Here is a 17,497-nt window from a genome sequence, read left to right on the forward strand (position 1 = left end):
TAGAGGCAACTCAGCAGGTAATCGTTCAGTGGGATATGTAAGCCGTTGCTGCAGTGCTCTCGGTAATCACGTTTGTTCGTTTCTCAGGGAAGAAGGAAATTTGTTTTCTCCTTCATATATGGCAGCCGATTGAAAACGGCGTTTGGCTGGGTGACAACAGCTGATATTGTAAACAGAAAATCACAATGGCGGGCTGGAGCGGGGGTAGGTTTTTGAGGTCTTGGTGGCGTTTCTTCGATAAATTTGAGACTACTGCCTTCAAGAATTCTCAGATACTGACGAAAAGGTCTTTGGCTGTCAAATCCATCGGTGTTCCGGCGATTATTGCTTCCGCTGCGCTGTGCTACCTCGCCTCAAGAAAGCACTGGTTTGGCGCAGTTCACGCCCTGAAGAAGCAGGTATGTGGAACCTACACATGTACATAAGTTTCAGGGTTGACAAGGCTCTGAGCTGCATTAGGATTGAAAACGGCGAGACATTTATTGGTACGAATGGTAGTTGTACCATAGTAAAAGGTAGGTTGCTCAGTGTAAGAGTGAGCTCCCTAAGGTCCAGTCTGCCAGCGTTGGCAGACCATTTGATGAGATTTTGGGCCGGGCTTCATCCCTCCACAAAAGGGTTAACCAGCTTTCTTGCTTGCAGCAGGACCCATGATCTGATGATTAAGGGTGGTCTGTAATATTTTTTCATAATCAAATTTGTATAGATAGTACAGTAATAATAGCCTTACTCCCCAGATAGAAACCAGGAGATGGGGATAAAGATTTTGGGAACACACATTTATCAAAACAAAAGCCGACATAAATACCTCCACCATTGATTTGATAATGGCTAGTTGCTGAAATATCAATGCACATGTATCTCCATTCTCACAATTTTTCTCCAAGGAATGAGGCTGTTGCTACCATCTTATCTATGTGAATAATGTTTCTCATGATTGCACTTAAAAACATATGTGATGATCTGATTTCCATCAAAGCTATCAAATGTTTCCACTACTCTGCTCAAGAGTAATGCAATTCACGCAATGTGGCATCTCACAGCTTGCATTACGTATCCACTTTGCGATATGCCTCTGCGTCATGTAAAAATATGGCAACCATGTTGCAAATATGAGGTAGAATTCACAGGCGGAGATCCTGCCTAGCCTTTCTTGTGTATGTAATTTGCTACTGGGTTGCTGTAAAGGGGGTGGTCCTCATCTGTATGGTAGTTTTGAACTGAAATAGCCATCTTGAAGACATTTTGGTGCAGTTCACAGCCCTGCCTTTCTTAAGACTTAAATCCCTTTAGTTTCTGAGATACAGACCCTCAAAAGTAAGGAAAGTATGTGTTGGAGACTTTCAAAGTCACCTTGACATTCATGACATAACATTACTCAAATCTGCCATTCCATAAGCCATGCAGCAACCAAGGCTGAGAAGAATATAGTGGTTGTCATTCATATCTAGAATTTGTGAGCATTATTTCAAGATATAGTACCATGATATAGTTCTCAACTAATGTTTTGAGGATGTAATGATATCCTCAAATTATGAAATTCTGAACAGCATATTTACTAAACATTGAAATCATGTTGCACCACATCAATAGCTCTTCTAAATCTGGTATGTTTTGCAGACTGGCTAGAGGCATTGAACTGCAATGCCATCTTCATGCACTTAGGCTTGTTTGATGCATGTTGATCTGCAATTGAAGTACTGGTCAGTATGTTGCCATGTTGTAAGTGTCCCCACATTTCCAGTACACAACATCCTAATTACAAGAACTCAAAATGGAGGAGAACACTGACTGCATGACCAATTGCAGTCAATGCTCCTTAAAACTTTTGAAGAAGATACTGATAATATCATATGACCCAACATGTGCTTTTTTTCTTATGCATAACTATGATCTCAATTTTTCATTATGGATAATTTTGATGTTAAACTTTTTAGTTATAATGAATGATGCTACTTAATCATGATAGTGATTGATATGATGATAATGGTGCTAATAATTTACTATAACTGATGTGTACTCACAATTATCCTCATAATTGATACTACACTTCAGAAAGAATCATCTAAGGTTCATTGGTATTGGTTGGTGGAAGTTATGGTTATTTATATTTTGCATTTAAAGTGGAGGTTTGTATGCACAGATTCAGGTCCATGTTCAATTTAAGATCAGCAGGCCCATGGCTAGATCTTTCTACAATAATATGTTTTGAAGGAAAGAAGTAAGGGTAATGCATCCACCACATCATCAGAGAATTGCACACAAACAGTTTTTCAGCCTCTTATGTTTATTAGATCCTGCTGTTAGCTGTTTTAACAATGTTAGTGTTTTATGACTTGTTTTTAGGTCAGTGTCAAGAAGTGTGGGCATTTAAGCTGGCTGAAGCTGGTTTCTGCCACTTGTTGGCTATTGTTGCCTTTTTGGGGGGGGGGGGGGGGCTATAGCTGGCAAAAATTCTGGCAGACCTGATATTCCGAATTTGATAAAATGCAGTGGCATATTTCAAAGGCATTGTTTCATGTTTATTCAACAAGAGCACCAACAGTACACTGAAAATGCAATGACGTGATCAAAACATGTAGCATATTTGGAGTAATTGGAACATGAAGTGGGATCCTAACCATGGGCCCTACTACTACTAGTGCCCATGGACTATGGTCCAAAACATGTCATTTTAAAATTATTTGTAAATTACGACTGATTCAGACTTATTTTTCGTCATTACCCTGTAATTATGAAGCACTTTTAAGCCTACTACGAGTGAGACTTCAGCCCATGGACCACACTCTTCCATCTGGTGAATAAGCCGGGCCGACTGTTGGGCCTCCGCAAGAAATCAGTCCGTCGCGGGAAGCGAGCTACGGCGTCTGGGACGTCCTCCGCCATCGCCAGCGTCCGAGTGTGGCCAGGGAGGGCCGGCCCGGCCGCTCGTTAGCGTAAAACCTGGCAGTCACAGCTTGGGTGCTCAGCATCCTCAAGCACCCCACACTCCGGGCACAGGCCATCGGAGCAGGGTCTGTTCCGCCGGAGCGGCGCTGCACAAGACAGCGGACATTGGCTGACGCGGAGCTGATGCAGCACCACGTGCTGGTGTCTGCGCCGGCCATCCTCATGCTTCAGACTGGGGCCCCTGTTCGGTCTGTTTTGGACCTCTCGGGCGGCACGGTCGTGTGGTAGGTACCAGGCCACTTCTTCAGGCCCGGAGGTCGGAGAGCGCTTTAGCCGAGAACTGGTCGACACCTTCATTTCTTTTGGTGTAGCTGGCTGCCCCCATTGGCTGCTGGGTTCATTTACTCTTCGCCCACGATTTCCGCATGGTCCGGAATCCAGACAGCTCGGTCGGTCCTATGTCGACTCAGACTGGCCAGGCTGGGCGCGTGCTGAGCCGCCTCCAGGAGCGCCGCCGTTCTGACTGGCATTAGGCTGTTCAGGCTGGCCGGGCTGGCCGCGTACTGGCCCGCCGCCAGGAGCGCCACCATTCTCACTGGCATATTAGCCTGTCCAGGCTGGCCAGGCTGGCCGCGTGCTGAGCCGCCGCCAGGAACGCCACCATTCTGACCGGCTTTAGCCTGTCCAGGCTGGCCAGGCTGGCCGCGTGTTGAGCCGCCGCCAGGAACGCCACCATTCTGACCGGCTTTAGCCTGTCCAGGCTGGCCAGGCTGGCCGCGTGGTGAGCCGCCGCCAGGAGCGCCGCCGTTCTGACCGGCATTAGTCTGTCCACCAGCCACCAAATACGCTCCAGGTGGCGTTTCCTCGGCGTCACTCTTCGTTAATGACGTCATCAACGCCCGTCCCGAGCGCGTTTTCGGAGGACCCGTCGGTGAAGCAGGTATTGTCTACCGCTGGGTAAGCTGCAACGGCACCCTCAGCCGCTGCTCTTCTGGGCCCGGTAGAGTCGATCCGGCTCGCTGTCCTGGCTGAAGTGTCGAGCACGCTGATGCGGCCTCCGGTGCTCGGGCAGTGAAGTCCCTGTTCGTCCCTTCCGACGGGACGTCCGCCGCTGGCTGGGCGGCTTGCTCCGGTCAGCTGCCGCCCCGGAGACGGCGTCTGGCTTGCCTTCAGGCGGTACGGTGGAACGGCACCTCCGTTGGGAGACGCTCGTAGTGCCACGCTTGTTTGCTTCGGCGGGCGCCATTCTTGCCCTGGTGAGAGCGGGATAACTCGTGATGGGTGGTACGCCTGTGACGGCACGGCTCGCCTGTCAATTAATAACTCGTGATGGATGGTACGCCCGTGACGGCACGGCTCGCCTGTCAACTGATGACTCGTGATGGGTGATACGCTCGTGACGGCACGGCTCGCCTGTCAACTGATGACTCGTGATGGGTGATACGCTCGTGACGGCACGGCTCGCCTGTCAACTGATAACTCGTGATGGGTGGTACGCTCGTGACGGGGCGGCTCGCCTGTCAACTGATATCCTGAGGCTCCAATATCGCTCCACCTGACTGATGCAAATTGGGATCTTTTGCAGAGATCTTGGGATTTGAAATCTTGTCTTCGAAAATCTTGAAATCTTGAAAATCTCGAAAAGTCGAAATCTTGCAGAAATAATTCCCTATTTGTCATCAGCTATTGGAGATAGTTGCGCTATCAATATGCTATTGTTTGGCCCAGGTTTAGATATCCCACCTTAGGGATGGAGAGAACATTTTGGGTAGATGATTTTATTGTGCACGCCATTGGCCGAATGCCAATTTGTAGGTGGGCGGGGAGGAAAGGTGGGGGAAGGGGGGGGGGGGGGGTTGAATCGTCCGCTCCTGGTCCCATTGCGTCATTATCTTTGCAGGTCACGCCACAACACTCTTAAAAAACACTTGTGGAAAATAAAGTGGAAACTACGGTATCGCAGATCATCCCGATAACACGTAGGCCTTCAATTCGGTTTGAAAGGAGCAACTCAACCCTAGAGATCGATTGGCTCGGACGACAAGGTTTGAGACATCTCTGAGGGTACGTCAAATAATATTCATGAGCCAAACAACGGAACTTATTTAATATAAGCCAATGGAAGCCCACCTCTTGCGAAGAGGATCATACAAGCGACTAACATGTCCCGAAAAAGTGTTCTAGGCAGTGATTAAATCCGGGAACACATACAATTATGGAATTATAAATCTGCGAACATAAATCACATTATAGAATTAAACTCAATATCGCGCTCGTGTCAGTCCATGCTAGTGGACTTGCTGCCCCTGTTTTTTCGTCCCCATAGCAGATACTTTGAGCTGCGAAATAAATGACAGTGCATGTTGCAATATCACGGGGGCTTAGTTGCACAGGATAGATCGGGGAACGAGCAGGGAAAATGGCTACGCCTGACCCCAAAATACGCCAAAAAGACGGGTCCTTCTCGTCCTTAGGTCACTTCGCTCTCAGCGTTTGGAGCGGGAGGGGCTGGAGATCCTTAACTAAATAGGAAGTTTCCCTTGCAACATTACCACGTGATCAGCACCTGTCTATTGGCGCTGCAAGGACGGTTTTTCAACTCGGACTTGATTGGGTTTTATCGCAATCCCCCCCCCCTCCCCCCGAGACCTTTGTATTCGTACCCCGTGGGAATTCTCCCGGGTGAGAACGCCTCGTGCAGAGTGACACTCAGGTCTTGAACGTCTCCAACGTGTCCCAGCTCCATAACAGCGATAGCACATGTCGGGACGAGTGCGTCTGAGAGTCGTCGTGAACAATTTACGTTTGATTGGATTACGTGTTTGTCGGCGCCGGAAGCACCGCGCTGTCACGACGATTGAGGTCGCGTTGCAGCAGAAGTCCGTCAGATGGTGACGCAGGTTTGCGAGAGGAAGCCAGCGTTGGTGTCAGCGGCGTACTGAAGGCAGCCTGACTGCAGAACGCGGCAAGTTGTCTCTAAAACAAATGAGAACAGTAGAGCCGAAAAGGACATTGCCAGTCAAAAGGAATGGACCACCAGAAGTTTTTTTTTGCTGTTGACTATCACTGATGTCTGACAGGTAGGAGAGAAGCCATTTGAACGCGAAACCTCTTAAATAGCAAGTCTGTTTTAGTTATTAATAGCCAGCGAGGGATCGACGTTCTGAAAGGCGTCGGAGTAGCCGGTGTATATGACACCCGTCCGGAACTCGTCCGATGTGGCCTATTACGCCGCCACAGAATAAACTGCTACATTTGTACCGCAAGATCGTGGGAGGTAAAATCGTTTTGTTTCGCGCGCAGAACTGATGAGGCGGTAACGATAGAGTTCGTGGAGGACGACGCGCGTTAATATTTTTCCGGAGAGAGGAAGTTGATACACCGACCGACGTCTTGATGGGAAGTGCTCTTACCCAGACGCAACAAGCATGGGTGCAGTTCAAAAGTGCAAAAGTGAGAACATTTAAGTTGTTCTGAGCCTATTCGGGCTGAAAAGCGACTTTGTGCTGTCAGCGTTCACCTCGTTCAAAAAGAACGTAAGTTGAATGTATTTTGGTGGGAGCCTCTGCATGATAATGATGAGTAAAATGACACTTGCCATCCCGTGAGAGGTATATGGCGGCGCCCGGGCGTGCGGAATCCCTGACACCGCACCTCGCTGACGGAGGGTAGGGGGGGGGGGAGGGGTACCGCGGCCCCCATGGCGGCGCGTCTGGCGCCGCTGTCTCCGTGCCCTGTCGCCGGTGTCCGGTGCCGGCCGGCCGGCCAGCCATAATACGTGCTGACCCGCCGGCCCGCGGAAGTGCGCCGGCCGGCGGAATGTGGCCGGCCGGCGGCGGCTGCGGCGCGTGACCGGCCGGCCACACCCCGGCTACAGATCGTGGTCAGGGGTCAGCGCAGAGTGCCGGCTGGCCACGCGGCGATGTGGCCGCCGACGCTGCTCGGCGAAGCACAAGTGCATTGCGCTTTGGCTGCTTGGCAACGTCCGGGCTGCGGTGTTGGGGGATGAAGCTGCGATTGGACTGTGTCCACCGGGACATGGCTTTTGACGCTGCCCGGACGTCATGGCGACGCCGGTGCAAGTGTGTGGGCACAGAGCCGCATGGGCTGAGCAGTGACGCTCCCTGGTGACGGCAGCGACGGTCGGTTAGGTGTCGGTGACGGGATGCCGCCCGCCGCCGTCTGCTCCTCGTGCCCTGTCGCAGGCGTCGTGGCGGGATGTGTCTGGATGCCGCCCGCCGCCGTCTGTTCCTCGGAGGACCGGGTGGCGGGATGTGTCTGGATGCCGTCCGCCGCCGTCTGCTCCCCGGAGGACCGGGTGGCGGGATGTGTCTGGATGCCGCCCGCCGCCGTCTGCTCCCCGGAGGACTGGGCGTCATGTGTCTGGATGCCGTCCGCCGCCGTCTGCTCCTCGGAGGACCGGGTGGCGGGATGTGTCTGGATGCCGTCCGCCGCCGTCTGCTCCTCGGAGGACCGGGTGGCGGGATGTGTCTGGATGCCGTTCGCCGCCGTCTGCTCCCCGGAGGACCGGGTGGCGGGATGTGTCTGGATGTCGTCCGCCCCGTCTGCTCCTCGGAGGGCCGGGCGACGGGATGTGTCTGGATGCCGCCCGCCGCCGTCTGCTCCTCGGAGGACTGGGCGTCATGATGTGTCTGGATGCCGCCCGCCGCCGTCTGCTCCTCGGCGGACCGGGCGGCGGGATGTGTCTGGATGCCGCCCGCCGCCGTCTGCTCCTCGGAGGACCGGGCGACGGGATGTGTCTGGATGCCGTCCGCCGCCGTCGGCTCCTCGGCGGACCGGGCGACGGGATGTGTCTGGATGCCGCCCGCCGCCGTCTGCTCCTCGGCGGACCGGGTGGCGGGATGTGTCTGGATGCCGCCCGCCGCCGTCTGCTCCTCGGCGGACCGGGCGACGGGGTGTGTCTGGATGCCGTCCGCCGCCGTCGGCTCCTCGGCGGACCGGGCGACGGGATGTGTCTGGATGCCGTCCGCCGCCGTCTGCTCCTCGGCGGACCGGGTGGCGGGATGTGTCTGGATGCCGCCCGCCGCCGTCTGCTCCTCGGCGGACCGGGCGACGGGATGTGTCTGGATGCCGTCCGCCGCCGTCTGCTCCTCGGCGGACCGGGCGACGGGATGTGTCTGGATGCCGTCCGCCGCCGTCTGCTCCTCGGCGGACCGGGTGGCGGGATGTGCCTGGATGCCGCCCGCCGCCGTCGGCCGCCGCCGGTCAGGCTCGGCCACCCTCGTGGGACCACGCCTGTCCGGCCGTCGTCGGCCGAGCGGCCGTGCAGGCGGCGGTGTTGAGTGGCGCGCCGGGGTCGCGTCTCCCGCGGGCGCGGCCCTGCACTGTCGTCACTGGCCCTGCTCAGGTGTCTGACACTGCCGCGCGCGCGCGGCGAGCTGGGCGCACCAGTGGCTCGTCTGCTCTGGGCCTGATCATGTGACCCGGCCATGACGTCACGTGCGCCCCGCGCCTTTTGAATCTTGCGTTCGATGGCAGGTGTGGGAACTTGTCTGTGCAGGATTGTGACGGCTTGCATCACACCGTTTCGCATCATTAGCTGGAGCAATGGCTCGAGTCGGTCAACTGCAGAGATGAGACATGCTCTTATAAGCCAGCCTACATTGCTAATAGCGATGGCCTCAAAATACTCATGCGTTTTGAGGCGGGTGGGCCGGGCGCCGCCTGCAGCGGGCCGCGCGCCGCGCGCCGGCCGTGCCTTATGCGGAGATGGCCGGCGCTGGTGGCCGCTCGGCACGTTTGTTTTGGCCGGCGGCCGGCGGCCGAGTGAGCCATCCGATCGCCGGTGGCCGCTGATTGTTATTGCCACCCGGCCGGGCCGGCGTGCCCGCCAGCGGGCCCTTCCTGCACGCGACCCGCCGCCCGCAGCCGGCCGGGCGGCGGCGCCGCTCGCGCGCAACAAGGGCACGCCAGCGGCGGAATTGAGCGGTGGTGGCCCGGCCGCCTGCGCCGACATCCCGGCCCGTGTAATTGTTTTTCTCTTGTCGCAGGTGATAGATAGCGCACCGAGGCGGCCTGTTTTGCTCATGTAATGCATGCTAAACGGCGGATACGGCCGGGCGAGGAATGGCGCATTAGCGGTCGTTTGTCCGGCATGCGGGCGGCGCGCGGCCGCCCTCTCTCGGCCCCAAAACACGGCCGGCAGGAAAATCTCGGCCATTTATCACGTCCGTCGCTCCTCAGCACGTCATCAATCGGAAATCGTGCCGTCTCACGAGCCGAGGCCGCCTGACAAATAGACGAGCGTTGCGGCCCGGCCCGGCTGCCAAACAGGTGGCGAGGCACCGACTAAATTTAGGCTAATATAATCAGCCGGATGAGTTGATTGGCGCGGTAAACGGTCGGCTGTGGCTGGGCAGACGGGCACCAGGGGCGAGACTGGGCCGGGCGCCGGCGCGCGGCCGCCGTCTGAGCCGGCCCAGCCCGCCAGCGCTGCACGGCACCGGCCGTCTGGGCGGCGCGGACCCGGCACCTCACCGGCACCGCTGGCCGGCTGCACGCGCCGCTCCACGGACCAGCCGGGCCGCCTGGTCTTGCGATGGCAGGCGACTGAGACACCACGCTTGTGATGTGGCAGGACTGCCGACCGGCGGGAAGCCTCGACTGGCTGTGTCTTTGGTCAGCAAGGGATGCCTTTGGAATAAGTTCTTTCCGCCTCCTTTGTTAAGTGCGTAGCATACCGGCTTTACGCTATTGCAATTGCTTAATTGTTTACAAGTTGTAGTTGCTTAATATGCTCATCTGAGGCTATTTCGTAGAAATGCACTATAAGGTCAAAGGTCAAAATAAGGTCAAAATTATTGACGCCACCTGTTTACGGTGCCCTTTATTTAACTCCTTGGAAATACTGTACTGCCCAAGGTGTTCTGACAATTCTTGGATGATAGTTGATATTGTTTCTCGAATCACATGCGTTCTCATGTCATTCAGCCTTATCAATTCCTGTCGTCGACCGCCATTTTTAGTGGCAGGTCAGGAACTACCGTTTACCGTTCATTTTACCGCTACTTGAGTCGGTGGCTTAATCCGCGATCGCCTATGGTCAAAAGTAACCCCTCCAAGTTCCTGCAGTAATTTACGAACCATGCCAGGAATGACCACGAAATCTTCGGGACCCGTCAAACTGTCGACTGGACACATTCTGGTGAAACTACTGTTTCGATGCCGGATCCGCTGACGGAGCTGTGACGTCACTCATGACGACAGGCCGCCGGGCTGCGTATGCGTACAGACTGTAGCTCGTTCCGGCAGGCTTTTGTTTTCAATCGTTTTGATGTGAGCGAGCAATTAGATGGGCTGTTTGTCATCCGTTATCGATCATGTCATATGAGGGACGCGTGTGACCGAAAGGGATCATGTGAGGTCAGCTTGCAAGTCTCGCACTGAAGTGATATGACCCGCGCATTCCTGGTAGTTAGCCAGTAAATTTGAGTCATTTAACGAGCCAAGAAGGAACCGACCAGAGGACACTATGATACAATAGGACGCCCTCGCCGATTGTACTGCCTTCACGTTACATATTTCTTTCGTCTGTGCGTAATCCGTCGTTTTGACCTTCCTGAAAATGGTTTATCATGCAAAATGACCATTAAGTATTAAATCCTATATATATATATATATATATATATATATATATATATATATATATATATCATGGATTAAATACACGTGTTGTATTTTTTACTGTTATGTCATTGTAAATTTTGAAAGGTCAGTGTTTGAATCGTGTGTGTGTGCACTTATTATGTTCGGCGCCATTCTGTTCAAACGTGTTTAAAAACAATCGCGACACATAGTACTCCCTATCACCGTAGTGATGTAGCATATATCTTATCTGCATGTACGTCGCATATGGGATGTGTATGTATCCCAAATACGAATGTCCAAAACTCGATATTCTTAGTAGGTCACAAAGGTCATTGCTCCGGTCACATTTGGTTGGTGGAGCGACCTGACATGCATTTTTCTCCAAAGGAAGCGCCAAACATCATTTATCTGCGTAACATCCTTGACATCACCGCCAGCCATCGACCTGTGTTTTACAAAGCATTGGAGAAGTTCAAGCGACACCGGCCTCTTATCCGAGTTTTACAGTACCGAGAGCACGGCGGCGGGGTGATCGGGACCGCGACCTGCATTACAGAGCGGCCGCCCAGCTCTGGCGCGCGGGGCGGCGGGCCGCCGCCGCCGCCGCCGCCGCCGCCGCTCGAGTCGGCCGGCCCGTGGCTGGCCTGCGGCGGCGGGTGGGGGCGCACCGAGCCAGGAGCAGGGGGGGGGGGGGGGGGGCGGTCGGGCCAGACGCCGGTGAGACGTTCGACAGCGTAGTCGACAGCGACTGAAGGAGCGCGGGGAGGGGCGGGCTCGGGGCGCCTCGGTGAGGCGGTGATGGCTCGGCACGGCCCCGAGCTGCGACTGCCGTCTGCGCTGGACACACGGCGGTCGGGCCGAATGTCCGCGGCCGGCGGCCCTGCGACGGAGGGCGCGCCGCCAGCAGGCATTGTGTGGCCGCCGGCAGGGTGCATGCCCCGCGCAAGACGCGATGCTCTGGAGGGGAGGGGGAGGGGGCTTAGCGGATGCCGTATGGCGTAACTACCAGCGCGGCCGGGCGCGGCGCGTGTCGCCGGGTGCACCGGGCCCGGGGGTGACCACGGGCAGGCGCTTCGTAGCCGAAGCAGGCGCTGCCGGCTTCGTATGCCCTGGTTCTGTGCTTTTGTCGGGCCGATCTGGTGTTGCTGATTCATTAAGCGAGTAGTGTTGCACTACAATGAACCAAACAAGAAACCGACCGGATTTTGCACTACTGGTTGATGAAAAGTCCCTATAATGGAATCTATGCAGATTTCGTGGAAAAACTCAGCCGACCGCCCTCCATTTGATGAGCACGCCGGCACATTCTCAGATGATTTAAACATCGTGCGGATTATTTGCCATTCGATAATGAACCTGCTTGAAAAGTACACCTTTCAATGAGCTTTAGGCACATTGTCTTTTTGAATCGTCTTATCACTCGCGCGTAACCATCGCTGCACACAATCCTGGCTTGTAAGATGGCTTTTGACACGATCACTGCGTGTGGCGCGGCGCGATCTGATTTCGCACTGTGGGACCACTAAGCCCACGAGCTCCTGATTACTAATCGGATCAACGGGAGCTTAGTGGCGTTTGCGTCAGTCGGGTCTTCGCTTGACGGCCTCAGCCCGCGCGTCGCACGGCCGGACCCACGCGCGTCGCGCGACGTTCTGTGAAGAGATTAATCCTGTCTGCAGGATGCTCACGGGGACGAAGGAATGCACGTGGCGCGCTCCCGGTTATCCTGGTATCGATCATCGCGTGATCCCAGACGATCAATTATGTGCCATCTCACCTCCCAGAATCGTCCTGATGCTTGCAGTAAGCGGAACCCCCTGCTAGCCTCCGAGAGCATGTCTTCCAGTCAGCGGGCCGTGGAGGTACCTTCCCAGGCCCCATCATCCTGGGATTTTCGCGACTGTCAGCGGCGACATTGCGGCGCAGATCGCGCGTGGCGTTTACTGCGGGCCGTGTATCAGCCCTGCGAACCGGCGTGGAGGCAGGCTGTGGCCGGGCGTCGGTGACGGTGACCTGGTGACGAACCGACGGGGAGGCTGGCTCTGGCCGGGCGTCGGTGACGGTGACCCGGTAACGAACCGACGCGGAGGCTGGCTCTGGCCGGGCGTCGGTGACGGTGACCTGGTGACGAACCGACGGGGAGGCTGGCTCTGGCCGGGCGTCGGTGACGGTGACCCGGTAACGAACCGACGCGGAGGCTGGCTCTGGCCGGGCGTCGGTGACGGTGACCCGGTAACGAACCGACGGGGAGGCTGGCTCTGGCCGGGCGTCGGTGACGGTGACCCGGTAACCCGGTGACGGCCGGGCGCCGGCTGGCGTCCGGCGGCCCGGACGTGTTGTGCTGTGACGGCAGACGCGGCGGCCCGGCTCGGCAACAGGGCGCCCGCCGGCCGTGCCGGACCTGACGGCCGCGGCGCACCTGCTGACCGGCGGCCAGCCGGCCGGCCGGCGCGCTGTCAAGCGGCCGAGCCCTCCCGGCCGCGACGCAGCGCAGCCCGGAGGGGGCCGGCCCACAGAAGCACTCGGAGCCGGCAGGGCGCCACTCTGTGAACCATCCATGCGGACTTGGGTGGCCGGCTGACGGCGGCTGCGCTGCTGGTGCCCAGCTGTGTGCCGGTGCGGCGTCGGCCACACGGCGGCGGTTGATCGCGGGCGGCGGCGGCCCCGTTGGCCAGCTTCTGGCTGCCTGAGGCCCGGCCGGCTCCCCACCGCTGCCAGCTGAGCCTGGCTGGCGACCTCTCGGTGGCTCGGGCCTGATTGGCGACACCTCGGTGGCTCGGGCCGTGTCTACAGTCTCTGCCCCACATGAGAAGCACACCACTTCAGTGACATGGTGTTGGGTGCTCATGGCACCCTAGTTCTCACCACATCCCGCTGATGTGGGTCTCGTGTGGAAGCTGGATGTCCGCGTTGTGAGCGGCCGTGTCAGTGCCTTGTCTGTTTGCAGAAGGATGTGCTGGAGTCGTCGGCGCTGAAGCTGACGTCCCGCGAGCGGCGCTTCATCAAATTCGCCTCCGTGGAGTACAAGGGCCAGCTGTACATGACCACTCAGGACTTCATCGAGAGCATCACTGAGGCCGAGCCCAGACGTAAGCCGGCCAGCCCAGCTGGATGACGCGTGCGCTCGTGCAACTGCGGCTGCTGCCGGGTCTCCTTTTTGTCTCGCGTACTAAGACGTGTCTCCTCATATGGCACGTTCTGGCTAAGCCAGTCATGTGAGGACTCATGTGTGATTAATGGCACTAAGTTTGAGACGTGCCGTACGGGGACGGCGGCCCCTGATGCTCGCCGATTTTTAATGTCTCCCCCCCCCCCCCCAGCGATGACTTCAGTGACCCATTACCTTCTTGCACCGCGTTGTTGTACAGAAGACGTCGCTCGATGTCGTATTTTTCGTGTTCCGGACCAACCTGTTCCTTGCATTGCCCGGAACCCCCAAAAGTGGCCGTCACTAATCCTGTCCTGATCGCGTATGCGATGTCCAACGGCGGAGCGTCGCAGAGGTAGCCGGTTGGTGGTTGCGCGCCTCATGTTGCCACATTTGCTCATCGCCGTGCCCGTGGCTGCTCAAGTCGGCAGAAAGGCCGTTGGGGGCATTCTGCCGACTTGGGGAGGGGGAGAGGAGAGGGAGAGGCCGCAATCACTCACGTCTGGACGTGTCCCTCCCTGACGGGGCTGAACACCTTGACGCGTCGGGCGCTTGCGCAGCTCACGACTGGCCACCGGCCTGCAGAGCGTGCCGCGGCGGCAGGCGGCAGCGCGGTCAGCACGGGTGCCGGTGCTGGCGTGCTGCGCGTGAGCGCCCTCCGGCCCTGACGAGACCGCGGCCGGCCGTGTGTTGCAGCGCGCCTCAAGCGCCGGATGCTGCTGCAGCGCGACCTGGACCACTTCTACGCGGTAACGCCGCGCGCCAGCAAGAGCACCACGCACATGTTCCGGGACCTGCATGACACGGGTAATCAGAGGGGCCGACCGCCGGCGCCCTCCAGCCGACCGGCGCCGTGGCGCGGGACCGCGCCGCAGACGGGTGGTTTGAGGTCGGGCGGGAGGCGGGCGGGGGACCGTGTGTACGGTGGCGCCACCTGGTCGCCATGTGCCTCGCCCTGGTGGCATCTGTGTGCACTGGCCGCTGGGGGAGGGGCCTGTCCTGGAAGGTCCTGTACAGCGTCACCGACCTCAACGCCTCCACACAGCCGTCATTTGGCCGTCCGTCTCGCCGCCGGCGGGCTGAAAGAGCGGCGCCGCTAGCCAGCCGCGCTGCCGGCCCGACGTGACTGGTAACCGGCGCCGAGCTGGGTGGGCCCCGCCCGCGCCCCCTCTCGGCACTGGCAGGCGTCGGGGCCCTGTGGCGGGGCTCTGACCGGGTGTATTTTGCACACAGGTGTGGAGCGCTGTGCCATAGTGGCAGACGCGTCCTCTGTCGAGTACAGTAAAGCTTTTGTCCCATTTTTTTTTCTCAAAGATGCGTGGACAATTCCTCGACCACTTATCGACATTGGTGTTGTGTTTTGACGCCGGGTAAAACGGACGCAGCGCTGCGTGTCAGAACACCGTGGTTAGAACTGCGTCATAATGAGGAATCGGTGAGGTTACGTCCAGATTATTAGGTCGATCATTTCGCTTGGACTTGTAAGGATTGACTGTAAATCAAAGCCGCACACTAAAGCACCCGGTTTTGGCTGTGGTTAAATATAAAGGAATTTCCGGAAATATTTTCCTTCAGCGATAGTTAGATCATATTCTGATTCTGAATATCATGCCATACGACGGGTGAGGAGGCGCAGCAGCTTCTTGACTGTACTGACCTGTCTCAGCATACAGAGGGCACTGATGTATCTCTCTGCAAACGAACACGGATACGACAGTGAGAAGTCCCAGGATGTGGTCGGCGCCTCGGCCGCAGCGTGGTTCTGCTCTGACGGCTCGGTTGGGGCTGTGGTCGCTGGCCTGTGGTAATACGGTATTGGACGGCTGCTTTCCTGCGTACCGCGTCCGCACAGTTCCGGCAGTGGACAGATGTGGGCGGCTAGAAATCCGTCGCGCTTACGTTTCTGCGGCTCCTGCTCAGACAGACGAGCTCTTCTGCGTCGCACATGGAGCGAAGTCATACGGCGTCCGCTAGGAATGCAGCAGCCTCCGCCGGGCATGCCGCACTGTAGCGTTGCGACGCTTTGCGCAGTTCAGAGGCCCAGTGCATCGCGGCGGACCGCTAGCGTATTACTGATAGGCAAAGCAAAGGCGCGCCGGCACATGATTTACTGTCAATAAGCGTCTTAGGCTGATTGATGCTTGTCTAACAGCCGGCGTATTCCGACGAAAGGAATTTTATCAGCCATTGACACGTCTCTACGCTCTTGACTCGCTCTTGATTTAGTGAGTTTTCAAACAGATGCTGAAGACACTTTTTTCGCTAATCTTACCTATTGTGCATACTAATCAGCTGGTACCAGCCAAGTGTCTCAGATAAAGGGAACAATACCGCCTTATCTTGTTAATGTCATCTCTCCATATTCCTTCCAACGTCTGCATTTAACCGCAGCACGGGAAGTGGGCGGCCTTCTTGGACCTTCTGGTTACATGGCACAAGGTCGCCATGCTGGGGACGATTGTCTGGTCCGCTAGAGGTACCGCTCGCCAGCAGTGGCTCACGCTCTCCATGGCTGCGGGCTGATGACAGCCTGCTCCACCCGTAAACGCCTGCGGCGTAGCCGGAGGGGAGGCTAGGGGACGGGACTGGTGCCGCTGCTCTGAGGCCACGGCAGCTGGTGGTGCAAGGCCTCTGCCGCTGCTTGTTGCGCGTCTCCAGCGCGCAGTGTCGTACCACATGCGGTCGTCACACCCCTAAAGCGGCTGCCATTGGTCTGCTTCGGTGCGTTCGCTGCCAGTGATCGGACGCAGGGTCGGCTGACCTGGCTGGGTGGTGCGCACTGGTCCGCTGGCCTGGTGCCGGTGAGGCCGAGTCCGTTGACCTGGTGAGAACTGCATGGTGCGCTGGCTAACGCCCGTGCTGACCGGTGAGGACGCCGTGCACAGAGCCGGCAGCCCAGCACGTGTCCGGACAGGCCGGCAGCGCAGGCAGCAGGCTGCGGTGCGGTGTCTGGCACTGTCGAAGGTGCCCGGTGGGAGTTCGTAGCACCAGCGATCTGTGGCGGCGCTGCGGCTGCACCCGCACCTACAGCTGAACGGAGAGCGGGCTGAGTGCGAGATGGCGGGGGACGCTGCCCGCCCAGCTGGCAGGTACGCGCCTCCGGGCCAGGAGACCTTCCAGTGACGACAATGCGGAGGAGGGAGTATCGTCCGTGTCCTGAGCAGCGGCAAGCCTGGCCTGTCGTCGGTGGGACCACCGGACGAGACATGCCGGGTGGTCGGCGAGCTGCGCTGCTCGGCCTGTGCACTGAGCGGGCACCGCGGTTACGGCGACCGTACCGACTACAATCCTGATGACGCCGGGCCAACCGCGCCGGGCGAAGACGCGTCGCACGCGCAGAACTGCACGTGACGCGAGATCACGTGGGATCGCGTCGCGCTGGTAGGCTGAGGCCGATGTTTCTGCCGTGGCTGGTGGTACTCTGAGGAACGACCCGCGGCGTGTGTGGGGATTGGCCCGCGCTGTCTCCCAGACCGTGTCCGCATGCATGGCGCGCTCGTGAGGTCCGCACACCTCTCCCCGGAGGGAGGGCGGGGGTGCGGATTGGCCCGCACTGTCTCTCAGACCGTGTCCGCATGCATGGCGCGCTCGTGAGGTCCGCACACCTCCCTCGGAGGGAGGGCGGGGGTGAGGATTGGCCCGCGCTGTCTCCCAGACCGTGTCCGCATGCATGGCGCACTCGCGAGGTCCGCACACCTCTCCCCGGAGGGAGGGCGGGGGTGTGCCTCGCAGGATTACCTCGTTCTGTGCGATGTCCCCATGTTTCTTGCGTACACACTGCGCGGTGTGAAAAGAGAATGCAGCGTGTTCGTGTCCACCTGGCGCCCTGGCCGGCGTGCGCTGTGGACGCGG

General features: G+C 57.7%; 1 protein-coding gene across 7 annotated transcripts in view; it reads left to right on the forward strand.

Annotated features, from left to right (window-relative positions):
- The first annotated feature begins 209 nt into the window (after positions 1-209).
- The window catches only part of LOC119107216 (calcium uptake protein 3, mitochondrial), a 32,852-nt gene continuing 15,564 nt past the window's right edge, over positions 210-17,497 (forward strand). For 6 of the 7 annotated variants that reach the window (XM_037230613.1, XM_037230614.1, XM_037230616.1 and 3 more), the window contains exons 1-3: positions 267-398; positions 13,445-13,586; positions 14,342-14,452. In XM_037230613.1, the coding sequence (XP_037086508.1) occupies positions 13,538-13,586; positions 14,342-14,452 (160 nt within the window). In that variant the 5' untranslated portion in view covers positions 267-398; positions 13,445-13,537. Of the gene's footprint in view, positions 399-13,444; positions 13,587-14,341; positions 14,453-17,497 lie in introns of all 7 variants that reach the window. The other variant, XM_037230619.1, reaches the window with a different exon arrangement.

The sequence above is a fragment of the Pollicipes pollicipes genome, unplaced genomic scaffold (genome assembly GCF_011947565.3).
Source record: "Pollicipes pollicipes isolate AB1234 unplaced genomic scaffold, Ppol_2.1 Scaffold_6686;HRSCAF=7923_pilon_pilon_pilon, whole genome shotgun sequence".
Classification (NCBI taxonomy): Eukaryota; Metazoa; Arthropoda; class Thecostraca; order Pollicipedomorpha; family Pollicipedidae; genus Pollicipes; species Pollicipes pollicipes.